Source organism: Neoarius graeffei, chromosome 9 (genome assembly GCF_027579695.1).
Source record: "Neoarius graeffei isolate fNeoGra1 chromosome 9, fNeoGra1.pri, whole genome shotgun sequence".
NCBI lineage: Eukaryota > Metazoa > Chordata > Actinopteri > Siluriformes > Ariidae > Neoarius > Neoarius graeffei.
The window spans coordinates 34,705,169-34,723,037 of record NC_083577.1 but is presented as its reverse complement, the minus strand read 5'-3'; the positions used below and the strand labels follow the sequence as shown (position 1 = coordinate 34,723,037).

At 41.4% G+C, this 17,869-nt stretch overlaps 1 protein-coding gene across 2 annotated transcripts in view; it reads left to right on the top strand.

Annotated features, from left to right (window-relative positions):
• Positions 1-210: 210 nt before the first annotated feature.
• Positions 211-17,869, top strand: part of idh1 (isocitrate dehydrogenase (NADP(+)) 1) — a 46,870-nt gene continuing 29,211 nt past the window's right edge. Inside the window, exons 1-3 of one of the 2 annotated variants that reach the window (XM_060929347.1) lie at positions 211-315; positions 1,848-1,977; positions 12,487-12,778. In XM_060929347.1, coding sequence (XP_060785330.1) covers positions 1,856-1,977; positions 12,487-12,778 — 414 coding nt within the window. In that variant the 5' untranslated portion in view covers positions 211-315; positions 1,848-1,855. Of the gene's footprint in view, positions 316-1,811; positions 1,978-12,486; positions 12,779-17,869 lie in introns of both variants that reach the window. The other variant, XM_060929348.1, reaches the window with a different exon arrangement.

Here is a 17,869-nt window from a genome sequence, read left to right as displayed (position 1 = left end):
TGATAATATCACCGAATCGTTTTAACAACGATAAAGGGTTTGTTTATATAACGCCATAACCTTCTACCCTAAAGTCGGATGTTGTGGGCGGGATTAATCGCTCTCATTTAGTTCCGTGTTCCTTCTGATTGGTTGAGGGTTGACGTCGTGGCCCGGCAGACGCGACGTCTTGGCCAATCGCAGCCTAAGATCAGTACAAGCCACGCCCATCAGTCAAGTCGGGTTTGAAAGTGAAGTATAAGAAGCCGAGCTTTCCTCCTCACTGCCGGTTTAATTCACCTTCCTGCTGATTTATACTCGAGCGCTGAAGTAAAGGTGAGTGTTTTGGTATTTTGGAGTGAAGGAGCGAGTCGGTTCGCTGTGTTGTGATGTGTTTTTGTTGTATATCCCGGAAGAGTTGCTGATGATGATGATGATGATAGTGAGTGGATGAAGCCAGTGCTGAGAAACACAAACAGATTGAATAACTGGCCTGATAGTGATTACTGCTGAAGATGTATCTGCAATACATTATATCTGTAAGCAATGACAAAAAGAGAGTTTGGTTAAGAGGCGTGTGTAATTCCTTGATATAGACTATTATACTGAATTAACTTCTCTTTCTTTACTCAGCTCTTCATCTCAGTCATCAGTCATGGTTAACTTCTCCATTCAAAACACAGGAATATTCATTATTTCCTGATTATTATTTCTATAAAGCTTTTGCCAGACTGGGTTGGTGCTTTGCGACAGGAACGAGTGCTTTATGGTGCACTGATGATGCCTGTGCTTATTTACTATTTAAAAACAAACAAAAAACCCTTGAGAGTCTTTATAGAGACTGTTAGTTTCTAGCACACTGAGGTGTTGGGCAGTCCAACCTCCCCTCCGCTGCCCTCCCCTCCGCTGTCCTCCCCTTACCCTCCCTTACGCTGTCCTCCCCTCCGCTGTCCTCCTCTTACCCTCCCCTCCGCTGTCCTCCCCTTACACTACACTACCCTTACCTTACCCTACGCTTACCCTCCCCTTACCCTACGCTGTCCTCCCCTTACCCTCCCCTCGCCCTCCCCTTGCCCTCCCCTCTGCTGTCCTCCCCTTACCCTCCCTTACGCTGTCCTCCCCTCCGCTGTCCTCCTCTTACCCTCCCCTCCGCTGTCCTCCCCTTACACTACACTACCCTCCCCTTACCCTACGCTTACCCTCCCCTTACCCTACGCTGTCCTACCCTTACCCTACACTACCCTCCCCTTACCCTCCCCTCTGCTGTCCTCCCCTTACCCTCCCTTACGCTGTCCTCCCCTCCACTGTCCTCCTCTTACCCTCCCCTCCGCTGTCCTCCCCTTACACTACACTACCCTTACCTTATCCTACGCTTACCCTCCCCTTACCCTACGCTGTCTTACCCTACACTACCCTCCCCTTACCCTCCCCTACGCTGTCCTCCCCTTACACTACACTACCCTTACCTTACCCTATGTTTACCCTCCCCTCCCCTTACCCTACGCTGTCCTACCCTTACCTTACGCTGTCCTACCCTTACCCTACACTACCCTTACCTTACCCTACGCTGTCCTACCTTTACCCTACGCTACCCTACCCTTACCTTACACTGTCCTACACTACCCTTATCCTACACTATCCTACCCTACACTACCACTACCCCTGCCCTACCCTACACTACCCCTGCCCTACACTACACTACACTGCACTACACTACCTGGCTTCTTCTTCCTTTACGCCTTGTGAGTTGGGTTTTAAAAAAAAGAAAAGTGGGGAAAAACCTGACTCACAGGTCTTACAGCCTTTTCCTGAATGGTGTTCATTCATTTCAGGGCTGTGTTTGAGTAGGTCCTGCGATTATCTTTCAGCCTCCAAAATGGCACAGAAGATCAAGGCTGGATCTGTTGTAGAGCTGCAAGGAGATGAGATGACCAGGGTGATCTGGGAGCTGATTAAAGAGAAGCTCATCTTTCCTTACTTGGAGTTAGACCTGCACAGGTGAGTAAGAGTGTGTACACATGTGTATACACGCACGCACACACACACACACACACACATACATATATATACACGGTGTGCCAGAGAGAGGAATTAAGCGCCACAGGACAGCTGTTCTGCCATTATCTTGCATTATCCTCTGTTTTCCTGTTGCCTCTCTGGAGAGTACTGTTGTTCAGGTTTAACCTGACTCCACAAGTGATTATTATCGCTGTTTGTTTGGACGAAGCATGATGAAAAATGGACCAGGAAGAAAACACTTTCCTAAAATGACATGTATGGCTGTGGTTGTCAAAGTAAATCATATATATATGATTTTCTAATTTTGTGCAACACCATTATCAGAGTTATGTCTATAAATAATATCAGTGGAATCCAGTGGAAATAAATAAATTCCCTGGGTGGGAAGTTCAGAGAAAAGGCCTCTCTGGCTCGAATAAATAACCAAAATATTATTTTACACTTTTAAATAATGTGCCTAACCTTTTAAATCAAGCTCCCTGGCTGCAAAAAAAAAAAGTATTATGGTGAGGAAATATGGGGCAGTGCTGCTGATGTCAGACTCACAATAACGGAGTTGAAATGTGTTTTGAAGTGGGGTTTTTTTCTCGTTTTTTTTTCTTCTGTTTATTCACAAAAACAATGTCAGTACTATCATAAACTATCGGACTTCGTTGACATTAGCTGTTTGGTAGCAGATTGAATGTTCTAGTTATTTTCTTTTTATGAAATGGATTTCGTACATGTTGAATAAGGATATCATTACAACCGTCGGTTTTAAATATAGCACAGCACTTCTCTTTTGTTGCTGCCCCTCCCCCCTTAATTTTTTTAAGCAAATCTACTGAAGTATTGTGACATGTACTGCATCCTGATATAAAATCTCATCTCGTCTCATTATCTCTAGCCGCTTTATCCTGTTCTACAGGGTCGCAGGCAAGCTGGAGCCTATCCCAGCTGACTACGGGCGAAAGGCGGGGTACACCCTGGACAAGTCGCCAGATCATCACAGGGCTGACACATAGACACAGACAACAATTCACACTCACATTCACACCTACGGTCAATTTAGAGTCACCAGTTAACCTAACCTGCATGTCTTTGGACTGTGGGGGAAACCGGAGCACCCGGAGGAAACTCATGCGGACTCGGGGAGAACATGCAAACTCCACACAGAAAGGCCCTCGCCGGCCACAGGGCTCGAACCCGGACCTTCTTGCTGTGAGGCGACAGCGCTAACCACTACACCACCGTGCCGCCCCCTGATATAAAATACTTATACACACAGTGCTGTGCAAAAGTCTTAGGCACATGTAAAGAAATGCTGTAGACCAAAAACGGCTTAAAAAATAATGAAATTAAATGTTTCAGCATTACTGTAAACAGCAGTAAGCCATAATAAATGAAGAAAAGTGAATATTTGGTCTGAGGCGACCCTTTGCTTTAAAAATAAATAAATACGTATATAAAATAGTATTTTCAGGTCCAATGAGTGCAGTTTTATAAGGAAACCTACAGCGCAGTAGGTTTTACTGAGCATCTTACAGAACCAGCCAGGGCTCGACATTAACGGCTGTCCACTTGTCCGGGACAAATGATCCTTTATGTCGGACAAGTTCATCGTCTCAGTTACTTGTCTGATCGGACAAGTGACAAAATGCGCCATTCGGGTTACATATCAAATTTATCAGTTTATTCACGTAATTTCCGAAGCATCTCACTCGACATGTTTTGATGAATCGCCGGATGTTTCTCTTTGGAAAGAGCGATGTGCGCATGCGCGATATTCCGCTTGCGAAACCGGCCAATACCGCTTTGTGTATTTGAGCTGAAAAGTAAACGGTCGTTTATCAGACCCTCCAGGATTTCGTGATGTTGCGTTTTGCAACTTCAACGCAAATTCGACCAATCCCTGCGAATTCAGGGCGGTGTTGCAGTTATATCCAATCACCGCAACTTTCCCGCAAATTTGACCAATCGTTGGCGTCGTCTTGAGGTGACGTCGACAAACTACCTTCCACCTTACTTCCGTTCAAGAGAAGCAGCATGTGCGAGACAGTGTTTATGTAGGCTTAAATTCTGTTACTGAAAGTGTGTTATGTTTACAGTGAAGCACTGTGTGCACTTTACATTATTTTTTACTTAATACAAGAAATTAATGGATGCCAAAATTTTTAACAAAATGGTATTTTATTTTCCATTGTTTAGGCAGCTTCAGCATCATACTGTGAGATTCTGTTCAAATTGTTTTTTTTTTTTTTCTTCTATGAAGCCTGAGACATTTATTTTATTAGTTTATAATTATTGTCTTCAGGACAATAATTGGTCTTCAGGAGAGACTGCCTGCACACAGTACTAGTATTAATTGTTTTTTTTCTTCTATGAAGCCTGAGCCATTTATTTTATTAGTTTATATTTATTGTTTAATTTAGTCTTCAGGAGAGACTGCCTGCACACAGTACTAGTATTAATAGTTTTTTTTCTTACATGAAAGCTGAGGCATTTATATTATATTTGAAGGTAACTTCATGTTGTGCTGTGAGGTTCTCTGCACTTTAACTTTTGAACCAACAGGTGCATTTGGATAAGTAAAGCCTGTTTTTCTGCATTTTTGTAGTCCTGGTAATCTTTTATATTGGTAAAGTTGTTTATAGGACCATTTCTCAGTGTCTTTGTTTTTTAATCAATAGTTTTTCAGTAATAACTTAATATTTAACATATCACTCAATTTTAATCACAAAAAGAGAAAATCGCAACAATTTCTCGCAACTTTCACTTCCTCCCGCAATGTAATCGCAACAAAAACCTAAAAAACACCGCAACTTTCATCGCAATCATTAAATACCATACAGGAGCCACACTGAATAATTAGACAACAATTAATCAGTGGAGGATATATATTCAAAGTTAATAATTTAAAAATGAAAATATATATAATTAATTTTCTGGTTTTCAATTTCTCATAAATTAATGATTGATGGAGTCTGATTTTTTTTTTTCTGCAGTGAATAGATTTTTGTGTTAAAGTAATTCTGGTGAAATTAGTTTATTACATAGTTTATTTGTGGGGGGGTTTTTTCTCAAATTTTTCTTTGGACAAGTCAACTTCACATTTGGACAAGTAAATTTCCTTTCAACTTGCCCGACAGGACAAGTGGTTTCAAAAGTTAATGTAGAGCCCTGCCAGCTACAGTTCTTTTGGACACTTTGACTGTCATACTCGCTTCTTAATTTTGCACCAAAACTCAGCAGCCTTCATTGTTTTTTTAATCTGAAAAGTGTCTCTAGCGTAATACGCTGCTCAGATACGAACAGACACACACACACACCCGTAATGTTTAATTTTTTGCTGGAAAATGAACATTTGGACTCTAAAATGTTTTTGTATTGAATTGATGATGATAGAATAGTTTTGTATGGAAAAAAAAATAGGGTGCCTGAGACTTTTACACAGTACTGTATTTGCCAATCCTAGGCTTCACCTTTAACACCACAGACTTATAATCTGGAGTTTATATTAGCTTTGCCTAATGTACAGTATTAAGCACTTATTACGCATGTTGCTTCATAGCAAGTAATCCTCTTTTCAGAAAGTAAATGTACATGTCGTTTTACATTCTGGGAAATGTGTGATGCATGTTGTACTCATTTCTGCATCAGGTAAACAACTGGTTCCCAGTGCAGTTAACTTTTCACAGCCATACCGGCATTTTATATTCTTAAAAAGATGTACAGGACATGTTCTGAACTTGACCTGATTTGCTGAACAGTGTACAGTTTGATCAGGTTAATATTGGGTTCTCTGTGCGGGATTTCGACACTTTTTTTTTTTTTTTCTTTTTTTAAGGATGCAGTATGACGCATCTGGGTAATGCCACCTAACCTTTGGACTCGTGAGTGACGCTGCTCGGTTACTGTAACAGTGTACCCGGACAACAGCTGGACTATGAGCTTGTTTTTGTGTTCGTGTGTGGGGGCACATGACTATAGTTCATGAATCAGCCGATATCATTCTCATCCCCGAAAATGATTCACTCTGCTGTCAGACAGAAGATCTACTCAGATGCATTTTAGTAATCAGATCACTTTTTTCTATATGACAGGAACTTTATCTGACCTCTTTTCACATTCACTGGGGAGTTAAAAGGAGAACTCTGAAGATATATATATAATTTTTTTTTAAGCCTGTGCCCTATTTTTCTATCTCTTTGGGTCCAAATATGTACAAAATACAAAAACGATTGAAATCGGTTCAGTATTGAGTTAGAACGCTATAACTGGCAACCGTAAAACAGCTATACAATGTAATTCTATGAGGATTACATTGTAGATCGAGTGTATCAAACTAAACCACTTGCTTTCACCACTGACGGGCTCGTAATGTTGTTATAAGCGTCTCATCTCATTATCTCTAGCCGCTTTATCCTGTTCTACAGGGTCGCAGGCAAGCTGGAGCCTATCCCAGCTGACTACGGGTGAAAGGCGGGGTACACCCTGGACAAGTCGCCAGGTCATCACAGGGCTGACACATAGACACAGACAACCATTCACACTCACATTCACACCTACGGTCAATTTAGAGTCACCAGTTAACCTAACCTGCATGTCTTTGGACTGTGGGGGAAACCGGAGCACCCGGAGGAAACCCACGCGGACACGGGGAGAACATGCAAACTTCACACAGAAAGGCCCTCGCCGGCTACGGGGTTCGAACCCGGACCTTTTTGCTGTGAGGCGACAGCGCTAACCACTACACCACTGTGCCTCCCCTATAAGTGTCTGAAAACATGGAAATAATCCTGACAGTGTTCCAGAGTCCATTATCACACAGGGCTGTTTTCTGATCTTTACAAAAGGCATCCTTTCTGTGTTGTCATTCATCTTGTATAACCGGCTAAATATTCGGGTATTACTTTGGAAATAGACTTCACAAATTCTGCATGATTTCTCCTTTCGTATTTTGATTAATTGTAGTTGATTATGCCCCTCCTGTGTGATAAACAGCTACAGGCACTGAATGGGGCGCTGCGTCAAAAACCAGAAGAAGAGAAAGTTAAAGCAATGAGTGTAGATTAGACATTTTCTATAGTTTCTATCATAATATTGAGGTAAACAGACAGGTGTGTCTCCACAGGGATCTTTTCCATGTTGTCAGACACTTATGAGCCTGTCAGTGGTGAAAACAAGTGGTTTAGTTTGACGTGGACGTAGGATAGGGTTGCGTTGTATAGCCATTTTGCGGTTGCCGGTTATAGGGTTCTAACTCAATACCGAACCGATTTCAACCCTTTTTGTCCCGAGTAAATATACTATAAGGGCCAAAAGAGATGGGAAAATAGGGCCCAGGTTAAAAAATAAAAACCTTGGACTTTTCCTTTAATATGAGCGTGTAAACCAGCACTAAAGCAGGGCCTCTTTAATCTTCTTGGGTTATTCAGGATAACTCCATAACACCATTCCTGATTCTCTTGTAATTAAAATGACCGATGGAAAAAGCAAAGGACTTTTAAGATCTAAAGATCTCTTGAACAACCGTAGAAGTTCAAAGCCACTGTTCAGCCTTTCAGATCTTTAACTGTACAGACCCATGCATGGATGAAATTCTTCACTCTTTTTAAAGGGCAAATCTGTCATGCGGAGTGTAATTATTTGTATTTGACTAAAGGAATCTGATTTAATAATGTAGACAGACATCAGCTGATTTTATATATATACACAGTGGTGCTTGAAAGTTTGTGAACCCTTTCGAATTTTCTATATTTCTGCATAAATAGAACCTAAAACATCAGATTTTCACACAAGTCCTAAAAGTAGATAAAGAGAACCCAGTTAAACAAATGAGACAAAAATATGATACTTGGTTATTTACTTATTTATTTATTGAGGAAAATGATCCAATATTACATATCTGTGAGTGGCAAAAGTATGTGAACCTCTAGGATTAGCAGTTAATTTGAAGGTGAAATTAGTCGGGCGTTTCCAATCAATGGGATGACAATCAGGTGTGAGTGGGCACCCTGTTTTATTTAAAGAACAGGGATCTATCAAAGTCTGATCTTCACAACACATGTTTGTGGAAGTGTATCATGGCACAAACAAAGGAGATTTCTGAGGACCTCAGAAAAAGCGTTGTTGATGCTCATCAGGCTGGAAAAGGTGACAAAACCATCTCTAAAGAGTTTGGACTCCACCAATCCACAGTCACAGATTGTGTACAAATGGAGGAAATTCAAGACCATTGTTACCCTCCCCAGGAGTGGTCGACCAACAAAGATCACTCCAAGAGCAAGGCGTGTAATAGTTGGTGAGGTAACAAAGGACCCCAGGGTAACTTCTAAGTAACTGAAGGCCTGTCTTACATTGGCTAATGTTCATGAGTCCACCATCAGGAGAACACTGAACAACAGTGGTGTGCATGACAGAGTTGCAAGGAGAAAGCAATTGCTCTCCAAAAAGAACATTGCTGCTCATCTACAGTTTGCTAAAGGTCACATGGACAAGCTAGAAGGCTATTGGAAAAATGTTTTGTGTACGGATGAGACCAAAATAGAACTTTTTGGTTTCAATGAGAAGTGTTATGTTTGGAGAAAGGAAAACACTGCATTCCAGCATAAGAACCTTATCCCATCTGTGAAATATGGTGGTAGTATCATGGTTTGGGCCTGTTTTGCTGCATCTGCGCCAGGACGGCTTGCCATCATTGATGGAACAATGAATTCTGAATTATACCAGCGAATTCTAAAGGAAAATGTCAGAATAGCTGTCCATGAACTGAATCTCAAGAGAAGGTGGGTCATGCAGCAAGACAACGACCCTAAGCACACAAGTCGTTCTACCAAAGAATGGTTAAAGAAGAATAAAGTTAATGTTTTGGAATGGCCAAGTCAAAGTCCTGACCTTAATCCAATGGAAATGTTGTGGAAGGACCTGAAGCGAGCAGTTCATGTGAGGAAACCCACCAACATCCCAGAGTTGAAGCTGTTCTGTACGGAGGAATGGGCTAAAATTCCTCCAAGCCGGTGTGCAGGACTGATCAACAGTTACCGGAAACGTTTAGTTGCAGTTATTGCTGCACAAGGGGGTCACACCAGATACTGAAAGCAAAGGCTCACATACTTTTTTGCCACTCACAGATGTGTAACATTGGATCATTTTCCTCAATAAATAAATGACCAAGTATAATATTTTTGTCTCATTTGTATAACTGGGTTCTCTTTATCTACTTTTAGGACTTGTGTGAAAATCTGATGATGTTTTAGGTCATATTTATGCAGAAATATAGAAAATTCAAAAGGGTTCACAAACTTTCAAGCACCACTGTGTATATAAATATAAAACCACATTTTATAAAGATATTCACACTTATTTATTAAATAAATGACGTTGTGTAACTAAACTCCTGTAGACCTGTTGCCGCTGTGCTTCTCTCCTCCAGGGTGGTAGGAGGGGAATTTAGGTAAAAGTTCAGCACAACAGACTGAGCTCAGTAATACAGGAAGCTTGGGAACAGAAAAGACCTTGATGACAGCCATGTCGTGCTCTCAGTCATGAGTTCATGGCAAAGTGTCCTGTCTTGTACTTGGTACATCATAGGAATTATAATTCTCGATCAGCATATGAAGACTTTTAAATGGAGATAGAATGGTGCTTGAAAGTTTGTGAACCCTTTCGAATTTTCTGTATTTCTGCATAAATATGAACTAAAACATCAGATTTTCACACAAGTCCTAAAAGTAGATAAAGAGAACCCAGTTAAACAAATGAGACACATTATATTTGCTCATTTATTTATTGAGGAAAATGAGCCAATATTACATATCTGTGAGTGGCAAAAGTATGTGAACATCTAGGATTAGCAGTTAATTTGAAGGTGAAATTAGAGTCAGGTGTTTTCAATCAATGGGATGACAATCAGGTGTGAGTGGGCACCCTGTTTTATTTAAAGAATAGGGATCTATCAAAGTCTGATCTTCACAACACATGTTTGTGGAAGTGTATCATGGCACGAACAAAGGAGATTTCTGAGGACCTCAGAAAAAGCGTTGTTGATGCTCATCAGGCTGGAAAAGGTTACAAAACCATCTCTAAAGAGTTTGGACTCCACCAATCCACAGTCAGACAGATTGTGTACAAATGGAGGAAATTCAAGACCATTGTTACCCTCCCCAGGAGTGGTCGACCAACAAAGATCACTCCAACAGCAAGGCGTGTAATAGTCGGTGAGGTCACGAAGGGTAACTTCTAAGCAACTGAAGGCCTCTCTCACATTGGCTAATGTTAATGTTCAGGAGTCCATCATCAGGAGAACACTGAACAACAATGGTGTGCATGGCAGGGTTGCAAGGAGTAAGTCACCGCTCTCCAAAAAGAACATTGCTGCTCGTCTGCAGTTTGCTAAAGATCATGAAGGCTATTGGGAAAAATGTTTTATGGACAGATGAGACCAGAATAGAACTTTTTGGTTTAAATGAGAAACGTTATGTTTGGAGAAAGGAAAACACTGCATTCCAGCATAAGAACCTTATCCCATCTGTGAAACATGGTGGTGGTAGTATCATGGTTTGGGCCTGTTTTGCTGCATGTGGGCCAGGACGTCTTGTCCTCATTGATGGAACAATGAATCTTGAGTTATACCAATGAATTCTAAAGGAAGATGTCAGGACATCTGATCATGAAGAAGAAGAAACCTTTGTCACATGCACACTTCAAGCACAGTGAAATTCATCCTCTGCATTTAACCTATCTGAAGTAGTGAACACTCGTGCGCGCACACAGCGCCCGGGGAGCAGTCAGGGATTAGGTACCTTGCTCAAGGGCACCTCAGCCCAAGGCCACTCCACGTCAACCTAATTGCATGTCTTTGGACTGTAGGGGAAACCGGAGCACCCGGAGGAAACCCATGCGGACACAGAGAGAACATGCAAACTCCACAGAGAAAGGACCTCGCTGGCTGCTGGGTTCGAACCCAGAACCTTCTTGCTGTGAGGTGACAGTGCTAACCACTACACCACCATGCTGCCCATGAACTTAATCTCAAGAGAAGGTGGGTCATGCAGCAAGACAACGACCCTAAGCACACAAGTCGTTCTACCAAAGAATGGTTAAAGAAGAACAAAGTTAATGGTTTGGAATGGCCAAGTCAAAGTCCTGACCTTAATCCAACATTTACCAACATTTGATCAACAGTTACCGGAAACGTTTAGTTGCAGTTATTGCTGCACAAAGGGGTCACACCGGATACTGATCAGTCCCCCCAGGATTTCTCGGGCCTTTTTTGTGATTGTTGCGGGCTAAAATGTCTGTTGCAGGGGGTTTTCCAAAAAATTGTGATGAAAGTTGCGGTGTTTTTTAGGTTTTTGTTGTGATTACATTGCTGGAAGAAGTGGAAGTTGTGAGAAATTGTTGCGATTTTCTCTTTTTGTGATTAAAATTGAGTATGTTAAATATTAAGTTATTACTGAAAAACTATTGATTAAAAAAAAAGAGACACTGAGAAATGGTCCTATAAACAACTTTACCAATATAAAAGATTACCAGGACTACAAAAATGCAGAAAAATAGGCTTTACTTATCCAAATGCACCTGTTGGTTCAAAAGTTAATTGGCGGAACTATATTGGGGATGCCCTTTTCTCAACGTGGCTACAGTTTGGATACAATCTGTCAACATTTCATATGAGAAAAGTCACTAATTTAACGAACCGGGCATCTATCCAGCCGCCATGGCAGTGGCTGAACGGGCTGGATTTCTCTGAGAACGTGTTCCATTTGTGTTCTTGTTGAACATGTTGGGGATCATTTCTGCTGAAATGCCAAAAATGCCATGAAAAACCTTGAAATATGAAACACTTGATATTCCTCTTATGTTGTGCATGCTCTGCATTGTAATGTTCTGGATCTCACTGACACTAGTTATAAGGCTAATGGCATATGTTGTCCAATAAATCGGTAGTATAGATTGGCCTCCTGTCTTTGGCCAGTGTCTGTCTTTTAAATGTGATTTTAAACTTCCAGAAAAAAAAAATCATAGAAAAATCTAGGTAACTGACCGTTTATGATGGCTGCATGACCGCCTACAAAAATGCTGTTGGGAGGGGCCTCATGTTACTTGAACGCATTTCTAGTAATTTTTTTTTTTTGTGCATGTTTTCTTTGTTTTGTTTTGAAGTGACATTCCTTTGGTGCCCTGATTGCATGTGTGAAGAATTTAGACTGACTGATATGATCTTAACCATGTACAGCACTTTGGATGTTTTAAGCAGGTTTTATAAATAACTTCCTTCCTTAATGACTGTGGCTGCACTGACTTTTTGGAAATCAAGAATCCTGATTTGTCATGAGGTTTAGATCTTGTATGGAGAAGTTCTGAAAAAGATTGACCCTGAAAAAACATTGTGCATGTGGTGTTGCTACATTTTGATGCCTGAATGAGTTTGAATCTCTTTCAACGATAACAGCACTCCATTATTACGTCCAGCATGGCAAATCCGCACTGTTTTTCTCCTTGCAGCTATGACTTGGGCATTGAGAACCGCGATGCCACGGATGACCAGGTGACCGTGGAGGCTGCTGAAGCAGTGCGTCGCTACAACGTGGGCATCAAGTGTGCCACCATCACACCTGATGAGAAGCGTGTGGAGGAGTTCAAACTCAAGCAGATGTGGCGCTCCCCCAATGGTACCATCCGGAACATCCTGGGTGGCACCGTGTTCCGCGAAGCTATCATATGCAAGAACATCCCGCGCCTGGTACCCGGCTGGACCAAACCAATCATCATCGGTAGACACGCCCACGGAGACCAGGTGAGCTGAATAATGGTTATAAATTAGCCAACAGTTTATAACTTGGCTGTAGAGCTGGGCGATATGGCCTAAAAAAAAAAAAATATTTTTTTCACAAACTCCGATTTTCGATTTTAATCCCCCCCCCCCCCCCCCCCCACACACACACACACACACTAAAAATCAAACTACAGATGACAAAGAAATGGTTCAAAACAAGTTTTACCTTTTTGTTTTCACTTAAATTTCCCCTTTGGGGTTAAAGTGCAATCAGAAACCAAAAAGGAGTCAAAAAACAAGCTTGTAGATGAGCTGGCAGACCATGCCATTGTAAACAGTGAGAACATACAGTAACTTTTAGAAAGCTTTCTCCAACATTAGCTTAGTTTAAAATGCACCCTCAAACTTAAAAAAAAAAAAAAATGCCCCGTACGTACGACCGACCGACCAGCTGGGAGGTCCGTATCGTGAAATACCGTGACCGAGGTCTTGAAAGTACTGACCGAGGCCCTCATTCAAGGCCGAGGTGATGGTATTTCACCATACGGACCGACCTCAAGCTGGTAAATAATATATATATTTTTTTCTTTACCAAATTCTAACAGAAAACGAGCGCCCGAAAGGGAAAACCGAGCCGAGCCGCCATTTTGAATCCTCATTCACGGCTGTAATGCAAATTGCTTCCTCCTTGGTATACAAGTGCACTTCCATGGCAGGAAAAAAACTACATTTTGCCGCCTATGTAGTCCCCTATTTTATACAAATAGGAGTCATTCAGGATTCAGCCATGTTTTTGCTCGGTGTTAGCAACAGTTAGAGGTTTTTAGCTTTCTCCTGAAATGTTTTATTTCTTCTTCCTCAGGGTAGTAAAACTCGCTTTCGCTGTGAACACTGTCGTTATCGCTATCCATGCTGTAAAATTAATGCTATTCTCCTGAGAAATGCTGGCAAAAATTTACAAGATTTGTGATAAGTAAATCTTTTTTTTTTTTTTTAATAAGATAAACCTTGACAAAAAATGCTACTATGTTTGTTGTGAACGAGCGAGTCACCAGAGGTCTGTAGCCAGGGTCCGTACCGTAGAATAAGGACTCGCTCGCCAGCCAATCAGAGCGCAGGATTTGGACCGTGAAAAAAATAAATATAAATAGTAAATATAATTGTGTCCTTTTCGATAAAACTGACAAAATGGGGGGGGGGGGGGGGATCCTGACTTTTCCGCCGTGTGTATATGGGCACCATGTCTTTTGCAAAAAACATCGCGATAGCATCTGTGATTGCCTTCCACCGCGCCGCATTCTGATCATCAGGCACACAGTTCGAAAATGTGTCCGGGATGGTTGCTTGCTTTACTGTGGAGAGAAAACCAATTTTCATAAAAACAAATCGTTCTTAACTGTAAATTCGAATTAATCGATAAAATCGATTTATCGGCCAGCTCTACTTAGCTGTGAATAAACATCATTCAGGATTTCTTTTAATCGTTGTCTTCTGTGTACCTGGAAAAACTAATTATATAAATCTTGTACACAGTAGGATAATATATAATAATACAGTCCCTTGCACAAGTATTCACCCCTCTTGAGCTTTGATACTTAATGTGCTGCCTAGACCTGAAATAAACTGAATTGGGATTATATATCATTAATTTAGGAGGAAAATCAGTTGAGTCGATTGTGAGTACTCGCAGCTTAATTCCATTCCACTAATTATGTGGTTTTTGATAGCAGCTGGTTGCAATAAGTAATTTAGTGGTAGCACAGCAATGGGGGTGAATACTTATGCAATCACAACTTTTTAAAAAAACATTTTTTTTTTTTAACCTGTAAGTAAATTTACAAACTTTGTGTCAATCGATAACTGACTGACTTCCAGGATAATTCTTAATATTCTATCCACATTCACTGGATATGAGCAATCATGCGCTCTGATTGGCTGCTCTGCTACTAGGCTATCAGGTCATATACCGTGAGTAGAGGAAAAACAAAATGAAATAAAAACTACTCCAAAACCCCAAATAGTACAAAATATGGAATGAAAGTATTTGATGGTAAGAACTTTTTTTTTTTTTTCCAAGAATTATCGCATTTTTCACAAATTGCTACAGTCATTTCGCCGGTTTGTTTGCGTTCTTAGCGGAAATGATTTTGTCGGACGTTTTGTATAAAGTTTTTATTTATCGACTTTGCAAAAAATAAAAGCAAAAATGCTCTGTTTCTCAAAATCCAGTGAATGTGAATAGAATAAGTTATTCCACTCAATCTCGTCGTACATGGCTTATAGTCGACTTGGTGCTACGCTCCTCGTCGGCTATCAGCTCATGTACGACTTTATTTCATGGAATAACTGTTAATTAAACTCCTTGCCCAAGTTCTTACTGACAGTTTTTATAAGGCAACCACAAGATATGGCGTCTCCATCTCCATAAAGAAAACTGAAGTTCTTTTACAACCCAGACCTGGTACACTACCGTTCAAAAGTTTGGGGTCAGCCAGACAATTTTGTGTTTTCCATGAAAAGTCACACTTTTATTTACCACCATAAGTTGTAAAATGAATCGAAAATATAGTCAAGACATTTTTCTGGCCATTTTGAGCATTTAATCGACCCCACAAATGTGATGCTCCAGAAACTCAATCTGCTCAAAGGAAGGTCAGTTTTATAGCTTCTCTAAAGAGCTCAACTGTTTTCAGCTGTGCTAACATGATTGTACAAGGGTTTTCTAATCATCCATTAGCCTTCTGAGGCAATGAGCAAACACATTGTACCATTAGAACACTGGAGTGAGAGTTGCTGGAAATGGGCCTCTATACACCTATGGAGATATTGCACCAAAAACCAGACATTTGCAGCTAGAATAGTCATTTACCACATTAGCAATGTATAGAGTGGATTTCTGATTAGTTTAAAGTGATCTTCATTGAAAAGAACAGTGCTTTTCTTTCAAAAATAAGGACATTTCAAAGTGACCCCAAACTTTTGAACGGTAGTGTATATATTCTAGAGAACCGACAGTGATTGGGTTAGATAGATTAAAAGTAGTCACCAACTTTTGTTACTTGGGTAGTGTACTATCCAGTGATTGTTCTGTTGATGCTGAAATCATTGCACGGATTGCAAAAGCTTCTACATTTGGTCATCTTGCAGCAAGGCTATGGGACACTCGTGACGTTTTGTCTAGGTACGTTTATCAGGCTGCAGTTTTAAGTGTTGCTCTACAGTTGTGAAACATGGACACTATACCTACGTCATGTAACGCAACTTGATACACTTCACATGCGCTGTCTATGTAGGATCGCCGGAATATCTTGGCAAGATCCTGTACCGAACACGGAAGCGCTATCTCGTTGCTACACGTGGAATCGAGGCCTTTATCATGGAAGCCCACCTTCGTTGGGCCGGTTATGTGCTTCGTATGAGTGATGAAAGATTACCTCGTGCTCTGTTCTGTGGTGAATTATCTGATTGTGTACGTCCTGCTGGTGCCCCAAAGAAGCTTTGTAAAGACCTTATAAGAAATTGGACTTTTCTCCAGTAATTAAGAGGCATGGGGTGGCCTTCAGACTCCTGAAATCATGTAGCTTGCTACAAACCCATCTGGAGCTGTGCTGAGCACGACATTGTTTAGCTCCGTTCCCACACACTCTCGGATTTGCATCAGACTGAGGTTTGTGTGCTGCACGCAGTTTATCAGTGAGTCATCTGTCTACACATTACACTTCTACAGCTACCTTTACCCTCTTTACTGTCGCTTACTCCAGACTAGGAAGTCATCCAAAGCTGTTTCTCCATCAGTGTGATCAACAGAGGTCATGTGACAGGATGGTACGATTAGTCCTGCTGTTCCTGACGTTAGTGTGGAAATGATCTTTGTAACGGAGCAAAATGTACTGCAGTAAATGGAGTATGACTGAAAGGAACAGCAGGATCTTACGGTATTGCTGCGGGTCCACCAGTAATCCACTCATTACGTTTGTTATTCCATGAAATCGAGTCGTACATGAGCTGGTAGCTGATAAGGCACGTAGCACCGAGTTGGCTATAAGCCATGTACGATGAGATTGAGTGGAAAAACTGTTTTATTCTATCCACATTCACTGGATTTTGAGAAACGGAGCATTTTTCATCTCATCTCTAGCCGCTTTATCCTGTTCTACAGGGTCGCAGGCAAGCTGGAGCCTATCCCAGCTGACTACGGGCGAAAGGCGGGGTACACCCTGGACAAGTCGCCAGGTCATCACAGGGCTGATACATAGACACAGACAACCATTCACACTCGCATTCACACCTACGCTCAATTTAGTCACCAGTTAACCTAACCTGCATGTCTTTGGACTGTGGGGGAAACCGGAGCACCCGGAGGAAACCCACGCAGACACGGGGAGAACATGCAAACTCCGCACAGAAAGGCCCTCGCCGGCCACGGGGCTCGAACCCAGGACCTTCTTGCTGTGAGGCGACAGCGCTAACCACTACACCACCGTGCATTTTTATTTTTTGCAAATTCAATAAATAAAGTTTATACAAAAAGTCCGACAAACTCATTTCTGCTTAGAATGTCAAAAAACTGGCGAAATGACAGGAACTATTTGTGAAAAATGCAATAATTCTTGGAAAAATAAAAAGCTGCGTTCTTACCATCAAATAATACTTCAATTTTTCGTTGTGTTTTTGTAATTTTTTTTTTTTTTGGGGGGGGGTGTTTTCGAATAGAAAATTTTTCGTGCTCGGTTGGTTCAGCAACACGCTTTGCCATTTTCACTACGTTCACACTGCAGGCTGAAGTGACTCAAATCCGATTTTTTTTCGCCCATATGTGACCTGTATCCGATCTTTTATTGACAATATGAACGACACAGATCCGATTTTTTCAAATCCGACCCAGGCCGTTTGGATATGTGGTCCTAATTCCGATTCCTATCCGATCTTTTCATATGCGACTTCAGTCTGAACCGCCAGGTCGCGTTCATCCGACTTACACGTCATCAACAAGCCACAAACGTCACTATTCTGCGCTGAAGTAGGCGGCGGGTCTCTCAAAAAAAAGTTACAACAACATGGCTTTGATGTTCCTTTGAACGGAGGTTGCAGTCACTACCCTGCAGAACGCCT